The sequence below is a fragment of the Myotis daubentonii genome, chromosome 16 (genome assembly GCF_963259705.1).
Source record: "Myotis daubentonii chromosome 16, mMyoDau2.1, whole genome shotgun sequence".
NCBI lineage: Eukaryota > Metazoa > Chordata > Mammalia > Chiroptera > Vespertilionidae > Myotis > Myotis daubentonii.
This window is the reverse complement of record NC_081855.1, coordinates 43,157,520-43,179,960: the sequence shown is the minus strand read 5'-3', so window position 1 is coordinate 43,179,960 and position 22,441 is coordinate 43,157,520. Positions and strand designations below refer to the sequence as shown.

The 22,441-nt window shown below is 57.5% G+C and overlaps 2 protein-coding genes across 4 annotated transcripts; one reads left to right on the top strand and one right to left on the bottom strand.

Moving 5' to 3' along the window:
* The first annotated feature begins 1,598 nt into the window (after positions 1 to 1,598).
* On the top strand, positions 1,599 to 12,027 carry FAM171A2 (family with sequence similarity 171 member A2). Of its 3 annotated transcripts, none has more exons than XM_059670388.1 (8): positions 1,599 to 1,861; positions 5,051 to 5,278; positions 5,507 to 5,599; positions 8,624 to 8,782; positions 8,862 to 9,041; positions 9,135 to 9,251; positions 9,393 to 9,498; positions 10,016 to 12,027. In XM_059670388.1, exons 1-8 carry the CDS (start codon positions 1,744 to 1,746, stop codon positions 11,490 to 11,492), a joined length of 2,478 nt encoding a protein of 825 aa, XP_059526371.1. In that variant the 5' UTR covers positions 1,599 to 1,743; the 3' UTR covers positions 11,493 to 12,027. The 3 variants fall into 3 exon arrangements, with proteins under 3 accessions (XP_059526371.1, XP_059526372.1, XP_059526370.1); XM_059670387.1 differs by having other exon boundaries at positions 1,600 to 1,861; positions 9,372 to 9,498; positions 10,016 to 12,026; XM_059670389.1 differs by lacking the exons at positions 5,051 to 5,278; positions 5,507 to 5,599 and having other exon boundaries at positions 9,372 to 9,498.
* Positions 12,028 to 12,115: 88 nt separating this feature from the next.
* GRN (granulin precursor) lies at positions 12,116 to 18,839 on the bottom strand. Its single transcript, XM_059670390.1, has 13 exons — positions 18,748 to 18,839; positions 16,225 to 16,366; positions 15,980 to 16,105; positions 15,782 to 15,866; positions 14,960 to 15,072; positions 14,732 to 14,867; positions 14,516 to 14,610; positions 14,159 to 14,282; positions 13,782 to 13,879; positions 13,451 to 13,696; positions 12,975 to 13,208; positions 12,663 to 12,881; positions 12,116 to 12,580 (listed from the first exon to the last, which is right to left on the bottom strand). The coding sequence occupies exons 2-13, from the start codon at positions 16,357 to 16,359 to the stop codon at positions 12,443 to 12,445; spliced, it is 1,749 nt and encodes a 582-aa protein (XP_059526373.1). The 5' UTR covers positions 16,360 to 16,366; positions 18,748 to 18,839; the 3' UTR covers positions 12,116 to 12,442.
* Between the last annotated feature and the right edge of the window lie 3,602 nt (positions 18,840 to 22,441).

Below are 22,441 nucleotides of genomic sequence, written 5' to 3'. Positions count from 1 at the left end.
AGACTGGCGCAGATTCAGGCAGCCCTGACAGATTGTGAAGTTGGGTTGTAACCAACAAGATGAAAGTCACTAGGGATGAGTGCTAGATCCTGCGCTGAGGTTCCAACAATTTGGTTACATAAGAATGGGAACTGGGAAATCTGGTTAGATGGAAATTTACGAGAGGGGGGAAGGGAAAGGAAAGAAGGGAAGGGAGGAAGGAAGGAAGGAAGGAAGGAAGGAAGGAAGGAAGGAAGGAAGGAAGGAAGGAAGGAAGGAAAGAAAGAAAGAAAAAGAAAATATGGTGGTTTTGTCCACAGTCTCAAAACAAGGTCCCCTAATTTCAGAATTCCCAACCAGGAGAGAAGCATCGGAAGAGAAGCCCGGAGGTCCTTGCTCTAGGTCTCCAGTTCCCTGCAGGGCAGCACATTTTGAGAAAGAAAAGGTAACAAGCCAGAGAGAACCGGGAGAGAGATGCCAGATCAGATGAGGATTTGGCCACCCAGAAACTGAGTGATGATGACCATCAGAAACTGGAAGGAGCCGAAACCGGTTTGGCTCAGTGGATAGAGCGTCGGCCTGCGGACTGAAAGGTCCCAGGTTCGATTCCGGTCAAGGGCATGTACCTGGGTTGCGGGCACATCCCCGGTGGGGCATGTGCAGGAGGCAGCTGGTCAATGTTTCTCTCTCATCGATGTTTCTGACTATCTCTCTCCCTTCCTCTCTGTAAAAAATCAATAAAATATATTAAAAAAAAGAAAAAAAAGAAAGAAACTGGAAGGAAAGAGAGCTTGGCTGGCTAGAGGGCCGGCCAAGTTGGGGTTCAATGGCTGAGGAAGAAGGAAAAGACTCAGATTGTCATCCATGAAGCAGAACCAGGGAGACCAGCCGGAGATTCTCAGTGCACAGGCAGGCTGTGCCACCTCTAGAACTTCCTAACGGTTATGATAGCCCATCAGTAGATCGCGTTATCTGGGCCAACAGCACCTGGTCAGACATGTGCATCATCTCATGTAATCAGCAACCCCACGAGGCAGAGACTACAATTCTCACGTCAAAGGAAGGCTGAGTAACTCGCTAACGGCTTAATAAGAGGCAAGAGCTAGACAAGACCGGGACTGATTCCCAGGGGCTGCGCCCTATCTCCCCTGCACTGAGGGGATGTTTGTGCGAGAGAGGGGAGCAGTAAAACAGGGCAGTTCTTACACTTTGTGGAGACGCTCATGACCATGGCTCTAGGCACCCAGCCCCCGTCTAGGCCCAGGGTGGCAGCCGAAGCCTGAGCCCCCACCCAGCCGGGGTCTGAAGCGAGGAACCCGCAGGGGGCTGCGGAGCGGCCATCACCTATTTGAGTACCCACCTATTTGAGTGTGTTGCAAGCAACAGCCATCACACACACACACCAAAAAAATATGCACCAAATTTCGGGAACCCTGGAACTTCAAGCACCCAGGCGATTGGACCCCATTCGGTACACTCCCTTGCAGCTCTGGGTCTGGAGCACAGGATGGTGGCCGCGGGGTGGGCTGAGCTCAGGCAGGAGGCGGGCGGGGCGGGGCGGCGAGGGGGCGGTGCCGGGAGGACCAGCGGGTGGGGCGCCGCCGGCAGGGGGCGCTGGCGGCGGCTCCGGGCGGAGACAATCGCGCTGAGCGGCCGCCGCAGCCAGAGCGGGAGCCCGAGCCGCGCAGAGCTGGGGCTGAGCGGGGCCGGCCGAGCGGGGCCGGGCGGGAGCCATGGGCCGCTAGGGCCGGGCCGAGCCCCGCGATGCCGCCGCCGAGTGGCCCCAGCGTCCTCACGCGGCTCCTACCGCTGCTGGGGCTGCTGCTCGGCGGCGCCTCCCGCGCTCCCGGCAAGTCCCCGCCGGAGCCCCCCAGCCCGCAGGGTGAGTCTCGCCGGGAAGGGCAGCGATCGCCAGCCTGCGCCCCCACCCCCCGGGGCCCCGCCCGCCAGCCCCCTCTCTCGGCGGCGCTCGAGAATGGGGGGCTATTCCGTGCCCTGGATTGGGGTGGGGTAGATGGGCGACCTGGGTTCGGAGCTGGCGGGGGCGAGGGGGACCTCCGGGGAGGGGGTCTCGGGGAGACACAATGGGGAGGGCGGGGGTCCCCGGGCTCTGCGCCGCCGCCCACCTCCTGCCTTGTTTTTCTCCCTCCTGGTCCGCGAGGCGCTGCTGCCTGAGCCATTGTCTGCCGGAGACACCCGCCCAGGGGCGGGCTGGGGCGGGCGCCCGCTCCGCAGCCCCCTGCGGGTTCTCGCTCCAGACCCCGGCGGGGTGGGGGCTCAGGCTTCGGCTACCACCCTGGGCCTAGACGGGGGCTGGGCGCCTAGAGCCGGGTTTGACGGGGGTGTGGGGAGGGGGAAAAGGGGTGAGGCTACGGGTGGATTGACTGTTCGAATGGGGTTCTTCGCCTAGAGCCTGACAGCCCCCCTGGTTTAGATTTGGGGGTGCACCAAAGAAACGCTGCTTAGCCCATGAAAGAGAAGGGGCTGAAGTTGGGGGGCTCTGAAAAAAGGGGTACATGGTGATTCCTAGCTCCAAGCGCATGGCAGGGCTGTGGTGGCCGAGCCTGCTGAGCTGGCTAGCTGACTGTGGGCAGTACCGGCTGGGAGGGCAGGTGCCTGGGTCCCGGCCATTCCTGTCCCCAGTCCGCTCCCCATCACCCCTCCTCATCTCACCTCTCCATCCGGGCCCAGGTGGGTGTGTGAAGTGGGGGTGGGGTCGGCTTCTGCAGCGGAGAGGGTGGGAGAGCTAGAGGATTACTTCCTTCCCTGCTTGGGCTCTCCGGGTACTCCACCCACTCCAGCCCTGCACCCCCACCTAGCCTCCTGCCCCACCACCCAGCCTCTGCTCTCCCCTCTCCTGCCTCTGGGCCCCATCCCTGTCTGAACCTGAACTGGTGCTCTCCACTCCTCACTTCCCCACCAAGGAGCTGGCAGGAAAAGCAGGGTGGGGGAGTCTCCATGAGGGAAGTGGGGTCCGGATGAAGGGAGGGGGTCGGATTTCCTCCTGGAATGAGGCAGGGCCGAAGCCAGGAGAAACGGATACCGTATGGAATGTCAGGCATTGAGGAATGGGGAAGGTTCGCCTCTGGCCTCAGTCTTCCTGGGAGACAAGAAGAGCTTTGATGGCTGGGAATGGGCCCCATTTTCTCAGAAAGCTTTTCTCCAGCCCTGCACCCCAGGGGAGGGGCCCAGGGAATGGTCTGGAATAGAGCCAGGATCAGGGCTCTCCCAGAATGCTGTCTGGAAGCCCAGCTGATGGGTAGGGGGAAGGAAATCCACCAGGCACCCCCTCACCCCCCAGTTTGGCGCTGGTGCCTTCTTCAGGCCTTACCTACCCACCCGTTTTGTTCCCTGGGCTCTCTCCCCTTTTCTTGAACCCAAGGCATTCCGTCCATGACCATAGTCCCTAATCCTGGGTTCCCTTTGCCCAGCTGCTCTGTCCAGCTGCTCCTAGCCCGGGGTGGGGGTAGGGAGTAGCCAGGCCCTCTAGCTTCTCAGAATTCCGACTCGGAGGTGGAGGGGGGCTGCCAGTTCCCAGGGGAACCAGAAAGGAAAGGGTCGCGTGTGTGCACCCACCCTGCAGAAGCGGGCTTTGGCCCGGGAGAGGACAGGGTGGTGGGTTCGGAGCAGCTGGATGGGATGCCAGGGTCAGGCGCGGCGCTGGCCCTGGGGTTGGAAGCCTGAGATAAGACACCTGTCACTGTTGAGCATTAAGCTCCACCCATGAGGCCCCTGGACCTTCCCGTGCCCTGTGGCCCTCAGCCTCCCTTTGTACCTGGACTCCCCTAGTTTTGTGTCCAGCACCCAACCCACTCCCACCTGCCTCCTGGGGCTCATACGTGGGTCTCTGTACCTTTCCAAGCATGACACCTTCTCCCATTGTGAGCAGCAAGGTAGGGGTGAGGCATGCTCTTGAGGAAGGGGCTGCACTGAGTGAGAAGGGGTCCATGGTGTGCTGGATCAGAGAGGCTGCCTGGAAAACCCGTGAGAGCAAGTCTAGGCCTGGTTCCTCCCCTCATCGCCCCATCTGAGAGCAGGAGGCCTGCAGGGCCATGGCAGCGAGACCGTCCGTGGGCGAGGGGCAGAGTTGGCTGGAGAGCGAAGGACTTGGGCTTCCCTTCCCAGCCCCCTCCATACCGGCTTCCCTTGGGCCTGGGTCTCTTCTCCCCTCCCCCCAGGCTCTTTCCCTGGCCAGGGCCCCAGCTCCCTGCCCATCTTCTGGGAGGAATGAAGGAGTTACCGTGGTGACTGACTGTAGCTGACCAGCTGGGAGGGGCCAGCTGTACACTGAGGAGGAGGGGTCAGGAGGTGCTTGTCTGGGTTTCGGTTGGAGTGAGTCCCTAAATCTGAAGAGAAACAGGTTTGTGCAAAGCGTCCTAGGAGGTGGATGAATGATGGGAATGACCAGTTCCCTGGAGTCCGCTTCTCCGTTTCTTCCTAAGAACCCGAACTCTGACCCAGCACCCCACCCCCTCTTCCAAATGGCTGAATCCTGACCTCTCTCCTCTCCACTTGTCGCCTCTGGTTCTCCACTTATTCTTTCTCAGCCCTCCCTTCCCTCTCCTCTCCCTGACACCAGCCCCTAGGGTCCGGCGGTTAAGAATTTAGGTCTAGAAGTCAATACCCAGGTTTGGACCTCCCACTTAACTGTAGTACAAATATATAAATTCTTTGAGCCTCAGTTTCTTTATCTGCAAAATGGGCCAAGAGCATGTCTTACTGAGTCTAATACATCATTGACTGGAAGATGCACCATTATTTCATGTACCAGTAAGAAAGGGAAAAAATGCTGCCAATTATAATTATGACAACATCAACCATAGGCATAGTCTGAATTCAGAAATGTTAAAATGTGGCTAAGTGCGTCTGTTAGACTCGATGAAATAGTGCCAACTACCTCACAGGCTGATGTGACGTTTGAGGGCTCTGTAAATGCTAGCTTTTATAATGTCTTATCTAGCCTTGCTCCCAACCCACAGCCCCCTCCTCTGATCTTGAGGCCCCCCCCCCCCCCCCGTTCTCTCTTCCTCCCTTCCTCCTCCTCACTCTCCTCACCTCATCTTGTCCACAGAGGTCCTGATCAAGGTCCAGGTGTATGTGAGCGGGGAGCTGGCGCCTTTGGCCCAGGCCTCAGTGGATGTGTTTGGGAATCGTATGCTGCTGGCTGCTGGCACCACGGACTCGGAGGGCGTGGCCACACTGCCCCTCAGTTACCGCTTGGGCACCTGGGTGCTGGTCACTGCTGCCCGCCCTGGCTTCCTCACCAACTCCGTGCCCTGGCGCGTTGACAAGCTGCCCTGTGAGTGCAGGGGCAGGTGGAGGGGGGGCAGCAGCTGACCCCATCAACCCCTTCCCAAAATAGTCCTTGGGGGCGGAGGGAGTAGGCTTTCCAGCAGCTGCTGCCTGGCCTGGGGTATGCAGAGGGGACTGAGGGAGGATGAAGTCACTAGGATTCGGATGGAGGGAGTACCCTGCCTGGGTGTGGGCAGGGGCTTTCTCTGGAGCTAACAGGCCACCCCTCCTGCAGTGTATGCGTCCGTCAGCCTCTACCTGCTCCCCGAGCGGCCGGCCACCCTCATCCTCTATGAGGACCTGGTGCACATCCTCTTGGGTTCTCCTGGTAAGGCTCCCTCCTACCCACCCCCAAGCTCCTCTTCCGGCCCCCTGACCTGAGTATAGAGAGCCCTGCTCTTCCATACTAGCTGGGTGCCCTTGGGCAAGTCACTTAACCTCTGAACCTCAGTGTTTTCATCTATAAGATGTGGATATTGATAGCATCTGCATCATCAAATTGAGGTGAGGACTGAATATTATCAAGGATGCAAAAAACAGCACAGAAGGTGGCCAATAAATGTTCGCTGTTACTGGGGCTTCTCGTGGTTTCTGTTCTCCCTCTACCACCAATAGCATTCCCACTCCCTGCCACCTGTGTCTTCAGCGGGTCACTGAGTCCTTGCTGTGCACCTACTGGGTGCGTGGCCATGTCAGAAGACCATGAAGGGGGTCGTTCCAGGGTACTGAACACCGGTGGAGTGCAAGGCCTGGAGCAAGCCTGCAGTGGCCCGGGTGTCATCCAGCTAAGACTGACGGCGGCACCTGGGCTGGGCCAGGCCCTGTGTCTGGTGCCGGGGAGCCGTGGGAAGGAAGAACAAACCCATTCCCTGCCCCGTGGAGTTCACAGACAAGTAGGAAAACACACAGACAGGTTGTCCCCGGAATAATTACAGAGTAGGCAGGACAGTGGAGGAGAGGGCGGCTGCATTCAATACGGAGAACACCCTAAGCTGTGAGTGTGCCAGGAGGAGAGCATGTAGTGAAGGGAGCTGTGGGGCTGAGTGGACTTGGGAGTGGAAGAGGGAGCAAAGGATCTTCACTGGAGAGGAAGGCCTGGGGGAATCTTCCAGGTGCAGGGGCAGAAGGGAGAGGGATCGTGGTTGAGCATCGACCTAGGAACCGGGAGGTCATGGTTGGATTCCCGGTCAGGGCACATGCCCGGGTTGCCGGCTGGATCCCTGGTGAGGAGCATGCAGGAGGCAGCCGTCAATGATTCTCTCTCATCATTGATGTTTCTCTCTCTCTCTTGCTTCCTCTCTGAAACCAATAAAAATATATTTTTTAAAAAAAGAAGGGGGTGCTCTGGTCTGGCTATGCAGACGGGGCACCTAGAGCAGACTGGTTGATGAAGCCTGGCTGAGGGGAGGCTCCATCTAGCTAGCACTAGGGAGCCACACTGGGTTGTGGAGTGAGAGAAGCGCTCCTCAGTTTATATCCTTATCCCCCAAATTACTCATTTGTTCATCATCGTTTCTCTGATCCTGAACCAGAGGCTTCTAACATTTCTTTGGAGGTTTCTTTTTAAAAATGTCTTTCTTTTATTGACTTCAGAGAGGAAGGAAGAGGGGAAAGAGAGGGAGAAACATCAATGATGAGAGAGATTCTTTGATCGGCTACCTCCTACACGCCCCACACTGGGGATCAAGCCCGCAACCGGGGCATATGCCTTGACCGGGAATCAAACCATGACCTCCTGGTCCATAGGGTCAACATTCAACCACTGAGCCACACCGGCCGGGCTGGAAGTTTCTAAAATGCCAAAGGAGCCCAGCCGGTGTGGCTCAGTGGTTAAGTGTCTACCCAGGAACCAAGTGGTCATGGTTCGATTCCTGGTCAGGGCACAAGCCCTTGTTTTGGTGGCTCAATCCCCAGTAGGGGGCATGCAGGAGACAGCTGATCAATGTTGATATTTCTCACGGATGTTTCTACCCCTCTCCCTTCCCCTCTCTCTAAAAATCAATAAAAACGTTTAAAAAATCAAAATAAAATGCCAAAGGAACCCTTTATTGCTTCCTAGCTTAAAGCCTCCCTCAGCTCCCACTGCTTCGGTATAAAGCCTAGACTCTTTCACTTCCTAACCACGCGCACTGGAACCTGACCTGCCACTGCCTCCCCCCCCACCCCCCCAATCCAGTCACCTGGGGGCCCCTGGTCAACAGGCTGCTTAGTGCCAGGGGCCTTGCTCCTGGCAGTCCTGCAGGTTCCTTTCCCCTTTCATTCCTGGCTGGTGCCACGGGGCCTTCGGAGCTGGGCGGCCGAACTCCTCGTGCACCTGCACCTGCCCCCGGTATTGTAATAACGAGGCAGGATAGAACCGTGGTGACAGATGTGTCCTGGCCTTCAGTCAGGCTCCAGGATTGTGACCTGGCCAAGTTACTGACCTTCTCCCGCCTCCATTTCATCCAATAAAATAGGGTCCACGATAAAGGTACCTAGACAGGGGCTGTTGTGCTAATTACAGGGGTTTTAACATAGATAACCGGCTTAGAACAGTGCCCAGCATATCAAAGCTTAACAAAAGTTACTATTACCTTATTGTATCAGAATTCCGTTTCACATCCTCTCCACCCCAAGGCAGGCAGACAACACGCAGAGCCTAAGCTGTCTAATGCAGTAGCTACTAGCCACGCGTAGCTATTTAAATTTAAATGAATTCAGAATCGATTATATTTTTCAAAATGAAAAATAAACGCAGTTCCTGAGTCACACTGCCCTGGCCACAGTTCAAGTGCTTGGTAGCCATGTGTGTCTGTGGGCGCTGTAATGGGCACCACAGACGTAGAACGTTCCCATCTACCACAGCAGAAATGGGCACCCTCACACCGCACCACACTGGACTGTGAACTTGAAGGCTGGGAACCTGCGTTGTATCTTATTCATTTTTGTATCCCCGGCACTTAACACAGTGCCTGCCGCACTGGAGACAGTAATTGTTTGAGGACCTCAACCTCATCACTTTACAGGTTAACTAGAGGCCCGGTGTTTGGAAGGTCGTCCGGAAGGACACCCGGAAGGTCATTCGGCTGTCCGGTCTAATTAGCATATCACGCTTTTATTATTATAGATAAGGAAACTGCTTCAGAGAGCAACTTGCTCCAGGTCACACAGCCAGGACTAAGGTTCAGGTCCACATTCCTTCCAAATTAACATTCTACAACTGCCCAGTTTTCTCCCAAGTCACCACCCTCCCTGGCCTCCCCAGTGGCCTGGCCCGCTGGCTCCCCCTCTCCTTAGATACTTGCTTTCCACTCTGGTCTCTGGGCAGCCTTGCCCCTGGCCAGGCCACTGCAGCCCCTCCTCTCTCCATCAGGTGCCCGCTCCCAGCCCTGGGTGCAGTTCCAACGGCAGGCTGCCCGCCTGCCTGTCAGCTCCACCTACAGCCAGCTCTGGGCCTCGCTCACACCTGCCAGCACCCAGCAGGAAATGCGGGCCTTCCCTGCCTTCCTGGGCACCGAGGCCTCCAGCTCAGGTAGGCTGGGTGCCAGGCATGGAAGGGATGTCCCCCACCTCGAGGGCTTACCTCTCAGCTCGGTGTCCCCTTCCCCTAGGCAATGGCTCCTGGCTGGAGCTGATGCCCCTGGCTGCCGTGAGCGTGCACCTGCTGACAGGCAATGGAACAGAAGTACCACTCTCGGGCCCCATTCACCTGTCTCTGCCTGTGCCCTCGGAGCCTCGTGCCCTGGCTGTGGGCACCAGCATTCCAGCCTGGAGGTTTGACCCCAAGAGTGGTGAGTGCCTCAGGGAGTTGCCGGGGCTGGAGTGTGGGGATAGAGACTTAGACGGGAGGACATTGACTCTGATGCAACCCCTGCTTCTCCCAGGGCTGTGGGTACGCAACGGCACCGGTGTGATCCGGAAGGAAGGCCGGCAGCTCTACTGGACATTTGTCTCCCCCCAGCTGGGGTACTGGGCGGCTGCCATGGCCTCCCCCACGACTGGTGAGAGTGTGGCAGGGGGGACAGGGGGCAGTAGGGGGAGGGGAGGCTGGCAGAGTGGATTCCTTCTGAAAGGCAGGAAGGGCATCCACACCTGGAACGCTAAGCCCTTGCCTGGCACAGGGCTGGTCACCATCACAACAGGCATCCAGGACATCGGCACCTACCATACCATCTTCCTGCTCACCATCCTGGCAGCCCTGGCACTGCTGGTGCTCATTCTGCTGTGTCTGCTCATCTACTATTGCCGGTGAGTGATACCCAGACCCCACCTTCTCTCATCCCATGCAGACGAAGGCCCACCCTATGCCTGGCCTTGTGTTGGGTGCTCAGGCCTCCAAAATGCATAAAAGCACAGGGCATATGCACATGCAAAGACTGAAAGGCTGGTGGCTTGAGACAAGTGGGAGAGAGGAGGCAGGACCGGCAGGGCAGGCCCCTCCAGAGACAACCAGCCCAGCTCTCACCTCCATGGGGCCTCGGCCTCGCACATCCTCCCAGGTTCTCACCGCATCCCCTCCTGCGCAGGCGTGCAGTTTACCCGAAAGGGACCCAAATGGGCACAGCTGCTAGCTGGACCTCCCACAGACATACAAGCTCTTTCCACAAACTTCTCCCAGGAGTTTCTGTTTGGTTGGCTGGATGCCTTAGTCCCAGGCATTGTCCCGATCCTTCCAACTGTTTCCACCCCCATCTTGCAGCTGTGGGTTAGGGAGCTGCTCCGACCTGGCCCTTTCCTAAGGACCCGTCTGCCTTCTCCTCTCCAGGAGGCGCTGCCTGAAGCCCAGGCAACAGCACCGCAAGCTGCAGCTCTCCGGGCCCTCCGAGGGCAACAAACGAGACCAGGCCACCTCGATGTCCCAGCTCCATCTCATCTGTGGGGGGCCGCTGGAGCCCACCCCGTCGGGGGACCCCGAGGCGCCTCCTCCCGGCCCCCTCCACTCCGCCTTCTCCAGCTCCCGCGACTTGGCCGCCTCCCGGGATGACTTCTTCCGCGCCAAGCCGCGCTCCGTCTGCCGCCCGGCCGCCGAGCCTGCAGGTGCCCGCGGGGGCGAGGGCGCCGGGCAGAAGGGCGCCCGCTCCGTCGAGGGTCCGGGCGGGCTGGAGCCAGGCCTGGAGGAGTACCGGCGGGGGCCCTCCCGGGCCACGGCCTTCCTGCCGGAGCCGCCCTCGCCGCCGCCGCCCTTCGAGCACTACCTGGGCCACAAGGGGGCGGCCGAGAGCAAGACCCCCGACTTCCTGCTGTCGCAGTCGGTGGACCAGCTGGCGCGGCCGCCGTCGCTCAGCCAGGCGGGGCAGCTCATCTTCTGCGGCTCCATCGACCACCTCAAGGACAGCGTCTACCGCAACGTCATGCCCACCCTGGTGATCCCCGCGCACTACGTGCGCCTGGGCGGCGAGGCGGGAGCCGCCGGGGCGGGCGACGAGCCCCTCCCACCCGAGGGCACGGCCCCCGGGCCCGCACGCCCTTTCCCCCAGCCCGACTCCCAGCGCCCGCTGATGCCCGGTCACTCGGGCGCGGGCGGCGAGGGCGGCGGCGGCGGCGGCGGCGAGGGCTGGGGCGGCGGGCGCTCGGCGCCGGTCAGCGGCTCGGTCACCATCCCCGTGCTGTTCAACGAGTCCACCATGGCGCAGCTCAACGGGGAGCTGCAGGCGCTGACCGAGAAGAAGCTGCTCGAACTGGGCGTGAAGCCGCACCCGCGCGCCTGGTTCGTGTCCCTGGACGGGCGCTCCAACTCGCAGGTGCGTCACTCCTACATCGACCTGCAGGCGGGCGGCGGCCGGAGCACCGACGCCAGCCTGGACTCGGGCGTCGACGTGCACGAGGCGCGGCCCGCGCGCCGGCGGCCCCTGCGCGAGGAGCGGGAGCGGGAGCGGGAGCGCGCCCCGCCCGCCGCCCCGCCGCCGCCGCCGCCGCCCGCGCCCCCGCGCCTGGCGCTCAGCGAGGACACGGAGCCCAGCAGCAGCGAGAGCCGCACGGGCCTCTGCTCTCCCGAGGACAACTCGCTGACGCCGCTGCTGGACGAGGTGGCGGCGCCCGAGGGCCGAGCGGCCACGGTGCCCCGGGGTCGCGGCCGCAGCCGCGGGGACAGTTCCCGCAGCAGCGCCAGCGAGCTCCGGCGCGACTCGCTCACCAGCCCGGAGGACGAGCTGGGGGCGGAGGCGGGCGACGACGCGGGCGACAAGAAGAGCCCTTGGCAGCGGCGGGAGGAGCGGCCGCTGATGGTGTTCAACGTCAAATAGCGCCTCCTCCGGACCCGGCACCGCCTGCGGGTCTGGCTCCGCCCCGCCCGCCCGGGCCTGTCCCCGGGGTGGGCACCCCAAGGGAGTTGCGGGGGCACTCGCTTTGAAAGGTGCCCAGAGGCCTGCAGAGCTGTTCAGTGGTATGTGCTGGGTAATGGCTTGGGAGGGACCCCATGGCTGCCTCCAAGAAGGCGGTGGGAGGGGTCCAGACCCCCCCATTGGGAGGTGCTGGGGAGGCGGGCGGGGTGGGGGGCAAGCAGTGCCTGTATAAACGGTGTACATAGAAAGTTCTATTGTGAGAAAGCAGGAGGGGCAGCCAGGCCTTAGCTGCTAGTATGAGGGCTGGGAAGGGAGGGGGAGTTCTCTGTGGACCCCTGGGAAGGGAGGGGTGCTGCTTGCTGACTAGCCCACCTCTGGGCTACCAAGTCACGGGGCTAGTGGCTGGGGGGCTCTGGGCAACGGGATAATGTGATAGGACCGCTGTGGGCAGCAGCAAATATAAAACTGGTGAGATGAACTCGGTGTGTGTCTGTGGGGCTGAGGGAATTGGGTGCTGGATGGGGACCCTTGCTCAGGGATCCTCTGGGGAAGGCAGGCAGGGCAGCCAAATCAGACACTATTAAGAAAGTGTACAAACTTTATTGGAGCACATACACACACACACATACACACACACATAGAAACACACCTGTGGATAGGGAAGAGCACCTGGCCACAGGGTCCATAGAAATTGAGAGAGAGAGAATGGCAGCTTGTAGCGTGGCTTTTGCCACAGCTCCCCGTGTGACAGGGAAGGCCTTAGATGGAGACCCCACCTCAATGATGGGGGACTCAGAATGGAGAGTCCAGGAGAATTTGGTGGGGGAGAGGTGACAGGGAGGCCTGAGCAGCGGGTGCCCTCCGAACAGGGCCCCGAGGGCTGTAGAGTGTCTTTGGTCCCCAGTCTCTCCTCACAGCAGCTGCCTGGGGGCCGGATCCCTCAGGGGAGTGTCCCAGTGCAGCGTCTCCTTGCGCAAACACTTGGTGCCCTTGGCCCCACAGCGGAAGCCAGCGGGACAGCAGTGACGCTGATCGGCACAACAGATGCCCTGGATGGTCAGAGGAGGGTACGAGGGTTAGGGCAGGACCTGGCCAGGCCCGGACCAGACCCAGGGGAGGGATGGCACTGACCTGGCGGTAGGGACAGCAGGCCCAGCTCCCACGGCTGTCTCGGCAGCAGGTCTGGTTATCGTGGCAGAAGTGCCCCTCTCCACACTCCACGTCCCCCACACCCACATGAGGGCCGAGGGGCAGGTGGGCGGAATCCACCTCCTTCTCACAGGTTCGGGCCTTCACATTGCAGGTGTACCCATTGGGGCAGCAATGCTGGCGATCCTCACAGCACACAGCCTGGGGGGGGGGGGCAGAGTGGCATTATGCTCTTGTCCCCTCCACCCCCAGGACTCAGCTCCCCCCTCCAGGGGCAGGCAGGTGGACACTCACGTGGGGCAACTGGCAGCAGGCCCAGCTCTTACTCAGGCTTGGGCAGCAGGTCTGCCCCACTGGGCAGCTGGTGTGCTGGTCACAGTCCGTGTCTTTGGGTTTGGACAAGGAAGCCCGGTAGGCAGGCACCTTCTCCAGTCCAGCCACGATCTGGTTCCCCCACTGACACTGCCCCCCAGCCAAGCACGTGTAGCCCTGAGGGCAACAGTGCTGGTGGTCCGAGCAGCAGACAGCCTGGCGAGGGGAGAAAGGCAGAGAGTGATCTAGGAAGCTATACTGTGTGGGACAAAACACTGAGCCCCTATCCCATTCTGCCTCTTCTGCTCAGTCCTTCCAGCTGGGGATGAAATCTGAGAGCTGGTGTGCCCCTGTGGGCCAGGCAGAGAGCAGAAGAGCAAGGTAACAGGAGTCTGGCCACCTGCCCAGGTCAAGACAATACCCCCCCCCCCCCCCATGCTACCCCAGTACCCATGCACCTCTGGGGCAGGACAGCAGCCCCACTCTCCAGACGCAAGTTGGCAGCAGGTGGTGGAGGAGGGGCAGCTGGTGACATTATCACAGGGGACATCACTCTCCATGGCTTGGGGGACTGGCAGGCTGAGGCGGGCTGGGGCCTGCTCCATCCAGGGCAGCTGGAGGCCTTCCTGCATACAGGTACCCTTCTCTATGTCACACGTAAACCCGGCTGGGCAGCAGTGCACGTGGTCTTCACAGCACACAGCCTAGGGTGGGTAGAGAAGGGGCAGTAGGCACAGGGGCCTAGCTTGCTGCCCCCCTCAGCCCAGCCCACCCACCACTCCTGGGTACCTGGACATACGGGCAGCAGCCCCAGGCTCCCGTCGGTAGGCGGCAGCAGGTGTAGTCCTCTGGGCAGCTCACCTCCGTGTCACACTTCACCTCCTGCACTGTGGGTTGGGCAAGGAGGACAAGTCAGCAGTAGCACTGGGGACCGTCTGGAGGTCCTACCCTTGGTGGGCTCCACAGCTGGAACCAGGTGCTGAGGATGGAAGGCCACCCCTGGCAGGGATCCTAAAGCGAAGCCCAATGAGGAGAAGAGGGGGCTGTACCTGCCCTGGCCCCTCCAAGCAGCCACCAGTGCCCGCCCCCATATCTGCTCCGGGAAGAGCCTGGTGGGAAGCCCCTCCTCCTGGGGCAGGTGGGAGCCTGGGGCCTGCTTCTGGTACCTGTGTGTGCTGGCAGCTTGGTGAGGAGGTCCGTACTGTTCTCCTGGAAGAGGCACTTCCCCTGGGCCAGGTCACACACGGTGCCCTGGGGGCAGCAGTGCTGGTGGTCGGAGCAGCAGATGGCCTGGGTGAAGGCAAGGGTGGGTCTTTGTGGCTTCCAGTCTTACTTGAGCACAAGGAAGTCAGGCTGACAGCTGGCACTGCCCCAATCCCCCACTAGGGGGTAGCATACGTCCTGAGCAGCCAGGCTCCCAGCAACCTGTCAGCCAGCCTCAGACCCCTGGAATCCCTGCAAGGTAGGTGTCCAGGCTAGGTGGCTGTGGGCACATAGCCCAACTGGCACAGCCCCTCACTCACATTAGGAATTGGGCAGCAGCCATATTTCCCATTAGGCAGCTCACAGCAGGTAGAATCGTCAGGGCACTGGGACTGTCCATCTGGGCACATGATCCCTGGAAGGGGAGAAAGGTGTGAGGGGCAGCCAGGGTGGAGGGGAACTTTTCCTCGGCTAGAAGCCAGGCAAGGCCTCTCCTTACTCCCAACCCCCAACCCGAAGTTCACCCATCTGTTCACCTGCTCTATTAGTCCTTTGTGCTGGGATCTTCTTTGCCAGGGGGAGGGTGCCCGTGGCGGTGAGGCAGCGGGTATGAGCCAGGTCACAGGTGGTACCACGGGGGCAGCAGTGCACCTTGTCTTCGCAGCAAGTAGCCTGAGAAGAGAAGGTCCTGACTGTCTTTGCCCCTCCAGCCCCTCACTCTGCTCCTGCCGCCCCCTTCCCACCCTATCTTCCCAGACCTGTACCTGAGGTATGGGGCAGCATCCCCAGGAGCCGTCAAGCATAATGCAGCACGTGGAGGAGTTGGGGCACTCGAACTGGCTGCCGGGGCACTGGACAGCACCCAGGGGGTTGGTATCTGTGGACAGGATGACCCAGATTCCACCAACCCAGTCAGTGGAGGTCATTGCCTCCATCACTCAAGGAGCTGCTGGCACCAGGGCCTACACTCCCAGCTACAGGGGGTTGGGGGGCTGGCACTAGGGCTCAGGCACTTTTTTTTTTTTTAAATCCTCACCCAAGGATATGTTTTTACTGATTTTAGAGAGAAGGGTGAGAGAGAAAAACATCAATGTGAGAGAGAAGCATCAATCAGTTGCCTCCCGTACACGCCCTAACTGGGGATCGAACCAACAACTTAGGTATGCGCCCTGACCGGGAATCAAACCTGCAATCTGGGTGTACTACGGGCTGATGTTCCAACCAACTGAGCCACCCGGCCAGGATCCCAGGCACTCTTAAACCACTCTCCCACAAGCCAGGTCTTGCTTCAGACACATGGCACAGGACAGGGGCATCCATTGACTGGGTTGGCATTAAACCAGCCCAGTTTGGCCTCTCCCACCCCTGCAAAGCCTGGCTCTAGGCCTGAGGTCCCGAGTGCTCTGCTTCCCCTCCTAGCCCCAGTGCTGCCCCTCTTTCCAGAGCAGGGCGGGTGCTTAGTAGAGATGCCACACGAATGAGGACATGAGAGCAGAAATCAGGGTCACCCAGCCAGCTGGGCTCCTGGGTGCTCCAGCTCTACATGCCACCCATCTGCCTGCCCTCCATCCCCACCCCTACTGCACCTGATCTTCGGAAGCAGGACTGCCCATCAGCACTGCAGTGGAAGCCCCTTGGGCAGCAGTGGCGGCCATCCCCGCATGACACGGCCTGTGGGACACAGAGACAGCTGCATTGACTAGGTCCTCTTGCCTGGGGCGGAAGAGTGTAGGAAACATGTGAACACAGAACTGAGCCCTCCATCGAGCTAATGGTGCCCTCACCTCTGGGAAGGGGCAGCAGCTGGAGGTCCCCAAGACAGTGAGGAGACAGGAGTGGCCAGGAGAGCAATGGGCATCAATCCGGCAGGGTCTGCCCAGACGCCGGCTCAGCGCTGTGGGCCATTTGTCCTGGGAAGAGAGGAGCGGATAAACCAAAGGACAGAGTCCGGCCCCTTCCTCGGGTCCACCCAACATGACCTTTTGGAAAACCCCAGCTTCCAGCTCGTGCCTGGGCTGAGGGCACTCACCAGGGGATTGCAGCAGCTGTAGCTGGCTCCTCCCGGGTCCAAGCAGCAGGCCACAGGGCAGAGTTGACCATCTGGGCACTGCGTTCCAGCCACCAGCCCTGTCACTAAGGCCGCCAAGCTCACCAGGGTCCACATGATCCACCTGCAAAGTACCAAGAGGCATTTGGCAACTAGCTTAAGTCCACGCCACCCTTGATTCTGGGGCCAGTCTCCCCCCAGGCCCAGGCCTGGGACTACCCGAGCCTCCCCCACAACTCCTTATCCAGGGAGGAAGCAAGATGTGGGGCCTGAGATTCGCTTCCTACATGTGTCCTGTGTGTGTGTGTGTGTGTCACACATGCCGGAGTGCGTGTACACCCATGAACGTGAATGCTGACATGAGTATGTGTGAATCTGTGCCCCCAACATGTGGCCTATCATGGGTGAATGTGTAGAAATGTGGTCATGTAAGAGTCAGGAAGATTTGTGGGTTTTGTGGGTCTGACCTGTGGGACTGGGCTGCCTCTGGGGTGTGGGGGAGGCGTCAGTAGTCATGGGAAGACACACTGGTGCAAGGACTGAGTCCCCTCGGAAAAAAAGCCAGGGTTTCACTTCCCCAGCTCGCCCCTCTGAATGTCTCCTTGCCTGATACTGTGTTCACACCTGCACCCCGCTAAGGCCTGTTGGTGGGGGAGGGGATGTCACAAGACAACATGGGAAACCACGGGGTTGAGAAAAGGGAAGTGGAATCTGGGCTACCCTCCCGAGAGGCCAGTCACAACCTGCTCACTGGCCATCCCCTCCTCACCAAGGGAAAGGGACACACAGGCTGGGTCGGCCTTTGAGACACTGTGTCCAAAGGGCCCTCAACACCACCAGGACCTTTCAGGTTCTCCAAACATACCCTCCCTGCCCTTGCCAGTATCCTGGAGCCAAAACTCAGCTGCACATGAAGAGAGACCACAAGAGCCCACTCTGGAGTCAGAAGAAGGAACCAGCTTCGGTCTAGGGATGGGGCGCAGCCTCTCACTTCCTAAACAACTTTCCCCTAAGCTCAGCCAGCCCCACTAGTTCAAGGGCGGGCCCAGCTGTTACCCTGCCTCGAGGGGCAAAAACAGTGTTTTTGTTGAGCCTCTTGGGAGCCAGGCTAAGCAATCTACATTTTCTTTCTTCTTTGTAACCACCATCCAGAGTAGTAATTATCACCTTTACTTCCAAAGGAGGAAACTGAGGCTCAGAGATGCTAAGGAACATGCCCACGTCATATATCAAGTCCCAGAGGTGACAGGACTTGACGACTCCAGAGCATATGGGACCCGGGTTCATTTCTCGCGGCACCATGCACAGTGCCTGGGAATGAATCACAAGCCCCAGGAGGGGAGGGGCCTGGGGTCCAAGCAGAGGGAGGGGACAGAAGCATCTCCTGAGCAGGTGGACCAGGCAGGGCAGAAACAGGGAGGGCAGAAGCTGCCAGGATACAGCACGGGTCCTAGTCCTAGAATTGCCACCACTGATGATTATATGAGAGCCTCCAAAGTTGCCCCCTCCACAGCTCCTGGCCAGGTAAGGATGAAGACGACTGGTCCTAGACCTCAGCCCCTTGCACTCTCTCCTCGACACCCACAGCCCCCAGGCAAGGGATCTACAGCTCGCCCCACCCACTTCTTGGCTTAGGCGTGCCTGTACAGCTGTCAAAGTATTCAGGTCCCTAATGATTTCTTTTGCTTCCTGGGTCTCCTGAGGTTAGACACAGTGTATGTGTCTACTGAATACATATGCAAGCACACACCCTCAGGATCAGAGATGGGGCAGTTGGGAGCCCAATTCCTCGCAGGTGGGTTTTGGGAAGCAGCCTCTCACCCCACCCCACCCACAGGGCCAAAACAGGGCAAACCGGAGCCTCTCCAAGCCCCCATCTCTGTCATCTTCCACTAGGTGGCGCCCCCCAACTCTGAGTGTCAGAAGCAAGGGATTCCCAACCTTTGAACCAACCCAACCTCGAGGCGCCTGAGCAAGGAAAAAAGTGGCTGAGAGGCGGAAGTTAGCTTGTCCCACCCCACAAGAAAGGAAGTAAGACAGAGCCAGGCGTAACCACTCCCAAGTCCTTGGAGGAAGCCAAGCTCTCCAGACTCACTTCCAATCCTCTGCGCTCCGGGACTAGGAAGGGCGACCCTCCCGTTCCCAGGCGCCGTGGAGACGACCTACCTACCTACCTACCTACCACCACCACCGCAACCAGACGGGGGAGGCGGAGCCGGCTCAAAAACAGAGCGGTCCCTGCTTTGCGGGAAGGGGCTGCAACCCGCGGGAATGCGAGAAGGTAGAGAAAGAGCGTCCCTTCTAATGGGGGTCACTGCCATTCTGCTTAGATCGCCACCCTTCAAAACACTCCCTCCAGTGCATCGCAAACCCCCAAAGACGACACTCTGAGCGTCTTCTCTTGCCTCCCGAATTGAACTCCGGAGGAACCTCAAGCCCCCACGTCCCTGTGGCCGCGGCCTTGGGAAAGAGCGGGCGAGAGGTCTGCACTGCCGACCGCCTTACCTGCGTCCTGCTCCGCGCTCGCTGGGCAGCAGCAACCCCGCTGCTCACTGACCCGGGTCTCGCAGCGCGATGCCCCGCCCACCTCAGTTTCCATTGGCCAGGCGTCCGGGCTGTCGAGCTCCCGTTGGCTACTCGTCGATGTAGAGGCGGGGCCATCCTGGAAGGCCGTGCTTCTTTTCTACTCAAGTCACTCCCTCCCCCTTTTCTAGGGATCATGTGATTGGAGAATCATGTGATGGGCGCCCTGGCTCGCTCTTTGCCTGGTGCGGGCGCCGGGTGGTTTGCCCGAGGTGAGCCAGCGCCCGTCTGCAGACATTGGCAGCCCAAGGAGCTGCCCCTTCGAGTGTGCGTTTAAGGTCGTTTGCGGGATGTTCGCTTCTGGGTTTGGGATACTTGTCCATCCTGTTTCTAGTCTATTCAACAAACTCAGATTGAACTTTGGGCTGAAAGAGAGTTGTGAGGGCAAGGATAAACCACTCGGCCCTTTCCTCGGGGTGCTCACCGAGGGCATGAGGTGTCGGAGGGAGACAGACTCAGATTCTACCTAATTTAAGGTACACGGTCGTGTGCCAAGTGCACGGTGTGTGTAGGGAAACGGTAGCAGGTTAGCTCTAAGTGGGAAGAAGGGATTTAATTCGACCTTGGGGGCACCTTTTTGAGCTGAGTCTGGGAAGGTTTGAACGCAGGTGGGAGAAGTGGTTGGACAGGGGTTGTTGGAAAGAGCATTAGGAAATGAGACGGAAAGGGCAGCCTTGGGCAAGGCTTGAATGCAAAGTTCAATGCAGTGGGGCCTGAAGAGTTGCTGGGTGCCTGGTACAAGGCCAGGCAGGGGGATGGATGCAGAGTGGGAGTGGTTTTGTGGTTTCAGGTGGCGCTGCCTTCCAGGAATTGACATGGCTGGTGAGGAGAGAGAGATGTACTACACAGAACAGGTTAGCCAACAATAGGAACCAGACTGTTCGGTGCCAAAGGGCCTAGCCCAGACAGAGGCTGGTGATGGGGGACACAGCAGGAGAGAGGAGAGGCCCAGAGGAAGCCTGGCGCTGAGCCTTGGAGGAAGGAATGGAGAGTGCTGTAGGCTAAGGCAAGAGCTTGAGCTGAGGGTGAGACTGGGGTAGGGACAAATCCAAGTCCGGGTAGGGAAGGAGTGGCCGCGTTGAGGAATGGTGTGGCAGTGGTGCTCAGCCCGGGGCTAGTGAGGGACCAGACAGTGGATAAAGCTCCTGAGAACCGGGGCTATTCTGCACACTGGTGATATTAGGGGCAAAAATAGAATATTGGTGGCTAGCTATAGTTATAAGAAATATTAATTATTCTCTTCTGTTCACCGTGATTGCCTTGTTCTGATTAAAGAAAGGACATTCTAACCTGGCTGGACTCAGGTGTCAACCTGGGACCTGGCAGTCAACCTTGGAATGCGGTCCATTCTCATTCAAGAACTGCCTATTTGCTCAGCCGGCATCACTCATCATTGATGTTTCTATCTCTCTCCTCCTCCCTTCCTCTCCGAAATCAATTAAATATATACAGGTATTTTTTAAATGGATGCAGTGAACCTCCACTTCCTTGGAGGGTGTATAGGGCCCTGAAGACTGCAGAACCTCCCCCTGTTCCTCAAGAAACACTGCAGTACCCTTACACCCTCCAGTTCAGGAATCTCTCTCTCTTTCTCTGCTTTTTGCTTTTAAGGAGGGAGAATCATTTTGTGCTCAGGGAAGCAAAACAAAAACAAAACAAACAAACAAAAAGAACCAAAGTTCCAGAGCCACACAAAGATGTGCCCAATACGCTGAGCCCTCCCAGCCTCCTTTGACCAGGACTTGTGATTTTTAACGTTCACAAAATCAATTGACTATAAATGTGAGGGCTTACTTCTGACTCTCAGTTCTATTCCACCAAACCAGGTGTCTGTCCTTACGTCAGTACTACACTGTCTTGATTACTATAGCTTTGTAGCAAGTTTTGAAATTGGGAGAAGTAGGAGTGCTCCAACTTCTTTTTCAATATATATTTTTTTATTATTAATTCTGAGTCCCTCGAATTTCTATGTGAATTTTAGGATCAGTTCCTGCAAAGAAGACAGTTGAGATTTTGATAGGGAATGCACTGAATCTATAGGTCAATTTGAGGTGGATTGCCATCTTAACAATATTAAGTCTCCCTATCCATGAATATGGGATGTCTTTCCATTTATTTATTAGTTTCTTTTTGACAGTTGTCAAGAATTTCATGCTATAAATGTTTTATATTTTACTTAATAAGTATCATGGAATGAGCTTTTATGTGTTTCCACTTTTTTAAGTTTTTCTTTTCTCTTAAATATATTTTTATTGATTTCAGAGAGGAAGGGAGAGGGAGAGATAGAAACATCAATGATGAGAGAGAAACATTGATCAACTGCCTACTGCACACCCCACACTGGGGATTGAACATGCAATCTGGGCTTGTGCCCTGACTGGGAATTGAACTGTGACCTCCTGGCTCAACCACTGAGCAACACCAGCTGGGCTGTGTTTCCAATTTTTTGAAGTTACCAATAATTATGCAATGAATATTTGTGAACAGGTATCTGAGTGCACATGGTGGGGTTAAATTCCTAAATGTAACATTGCTGGGTAAAGGGTCTGCATATTTGAAATGTTTATGACAACTTGCCTTAAAATTTTCCAACTTACACTCTCAGCCATGGTGTTTGGGGGCACTTATTTCCCATTTACTTGCCAACTTTGGATATGCCAGTTTAATTTTTTTTTTTTTTTTTTTTTTTTTAGCCAATCTGTCGAAGATATTCCCTGGTTGTTTTATCAGCATCTCCTTGACCTCTAGGGAAGCCGAGTATTTATGCGTATACTTATTCTGTTTATATATTTCTTCTGTGAATTGCCTGTTCTTATCTGCATTAGTCAGGGTTCTCCAGAGAAACAGAACTAATTGCTTGTGTACGTAGAAAGAGATTTATTAAAAGGAATGGACTCACATGATTATGGAAGCTAGCAAGTCCAAAATCTTCGGGGTAAACCAGCAGGCTAGAGACTCAGGGGAGCAGATGGTGCAGATGGAGTCCAAAGGCAGTCGCTGAAAAATTTCCTCTTGCTTAGAGAAGCCAGTTTTTTTTTTTCTATTCAGCCCTTCAACTAATTGGAGATGGCCCACATTATGGTGGGCAATTTGCTTCGGACAAAATTTATCTCTTTAAATATTCATCTCATCCAAAAACACCCAAAAAGTTGACAGATAAAACGATCTCATTATCCTTTGTTCATTTTTCTACGGTTTGTCTTTTTCTTATTGAACTGTGGAAGTTCTTTATACATGCTGGACATTATATATGTTACAGATGTCATTTGTCTTTTATCTTTGTTTATGATAACTTTGTAGTCAGGAGTTGTGTTATTGTTATGTCATCGGAAATCTAGCAATCAATCTTTTCCTTTGTGACTTCTGCCCCCCCCCATCCTCCCACTCCCTCACCCACCCACCACCCCCCACTTAAGAATTTACAGATATGTGCTTCCTGGTCCATTTCTATTCCTGCTGTAGCCCCAGCTGAACTGGATCTCAGAAGCCAGTCCTGGGCTGGATTGAGGACCACAAGTGACAGGAAATGCCACTCAGGAGCCCCTGGATGTGTCCCTCTGGCTAAGAGGTTCCTCTAGGGCAGTGATGGCGAACCTATGACACGCGTGTCAGAGGT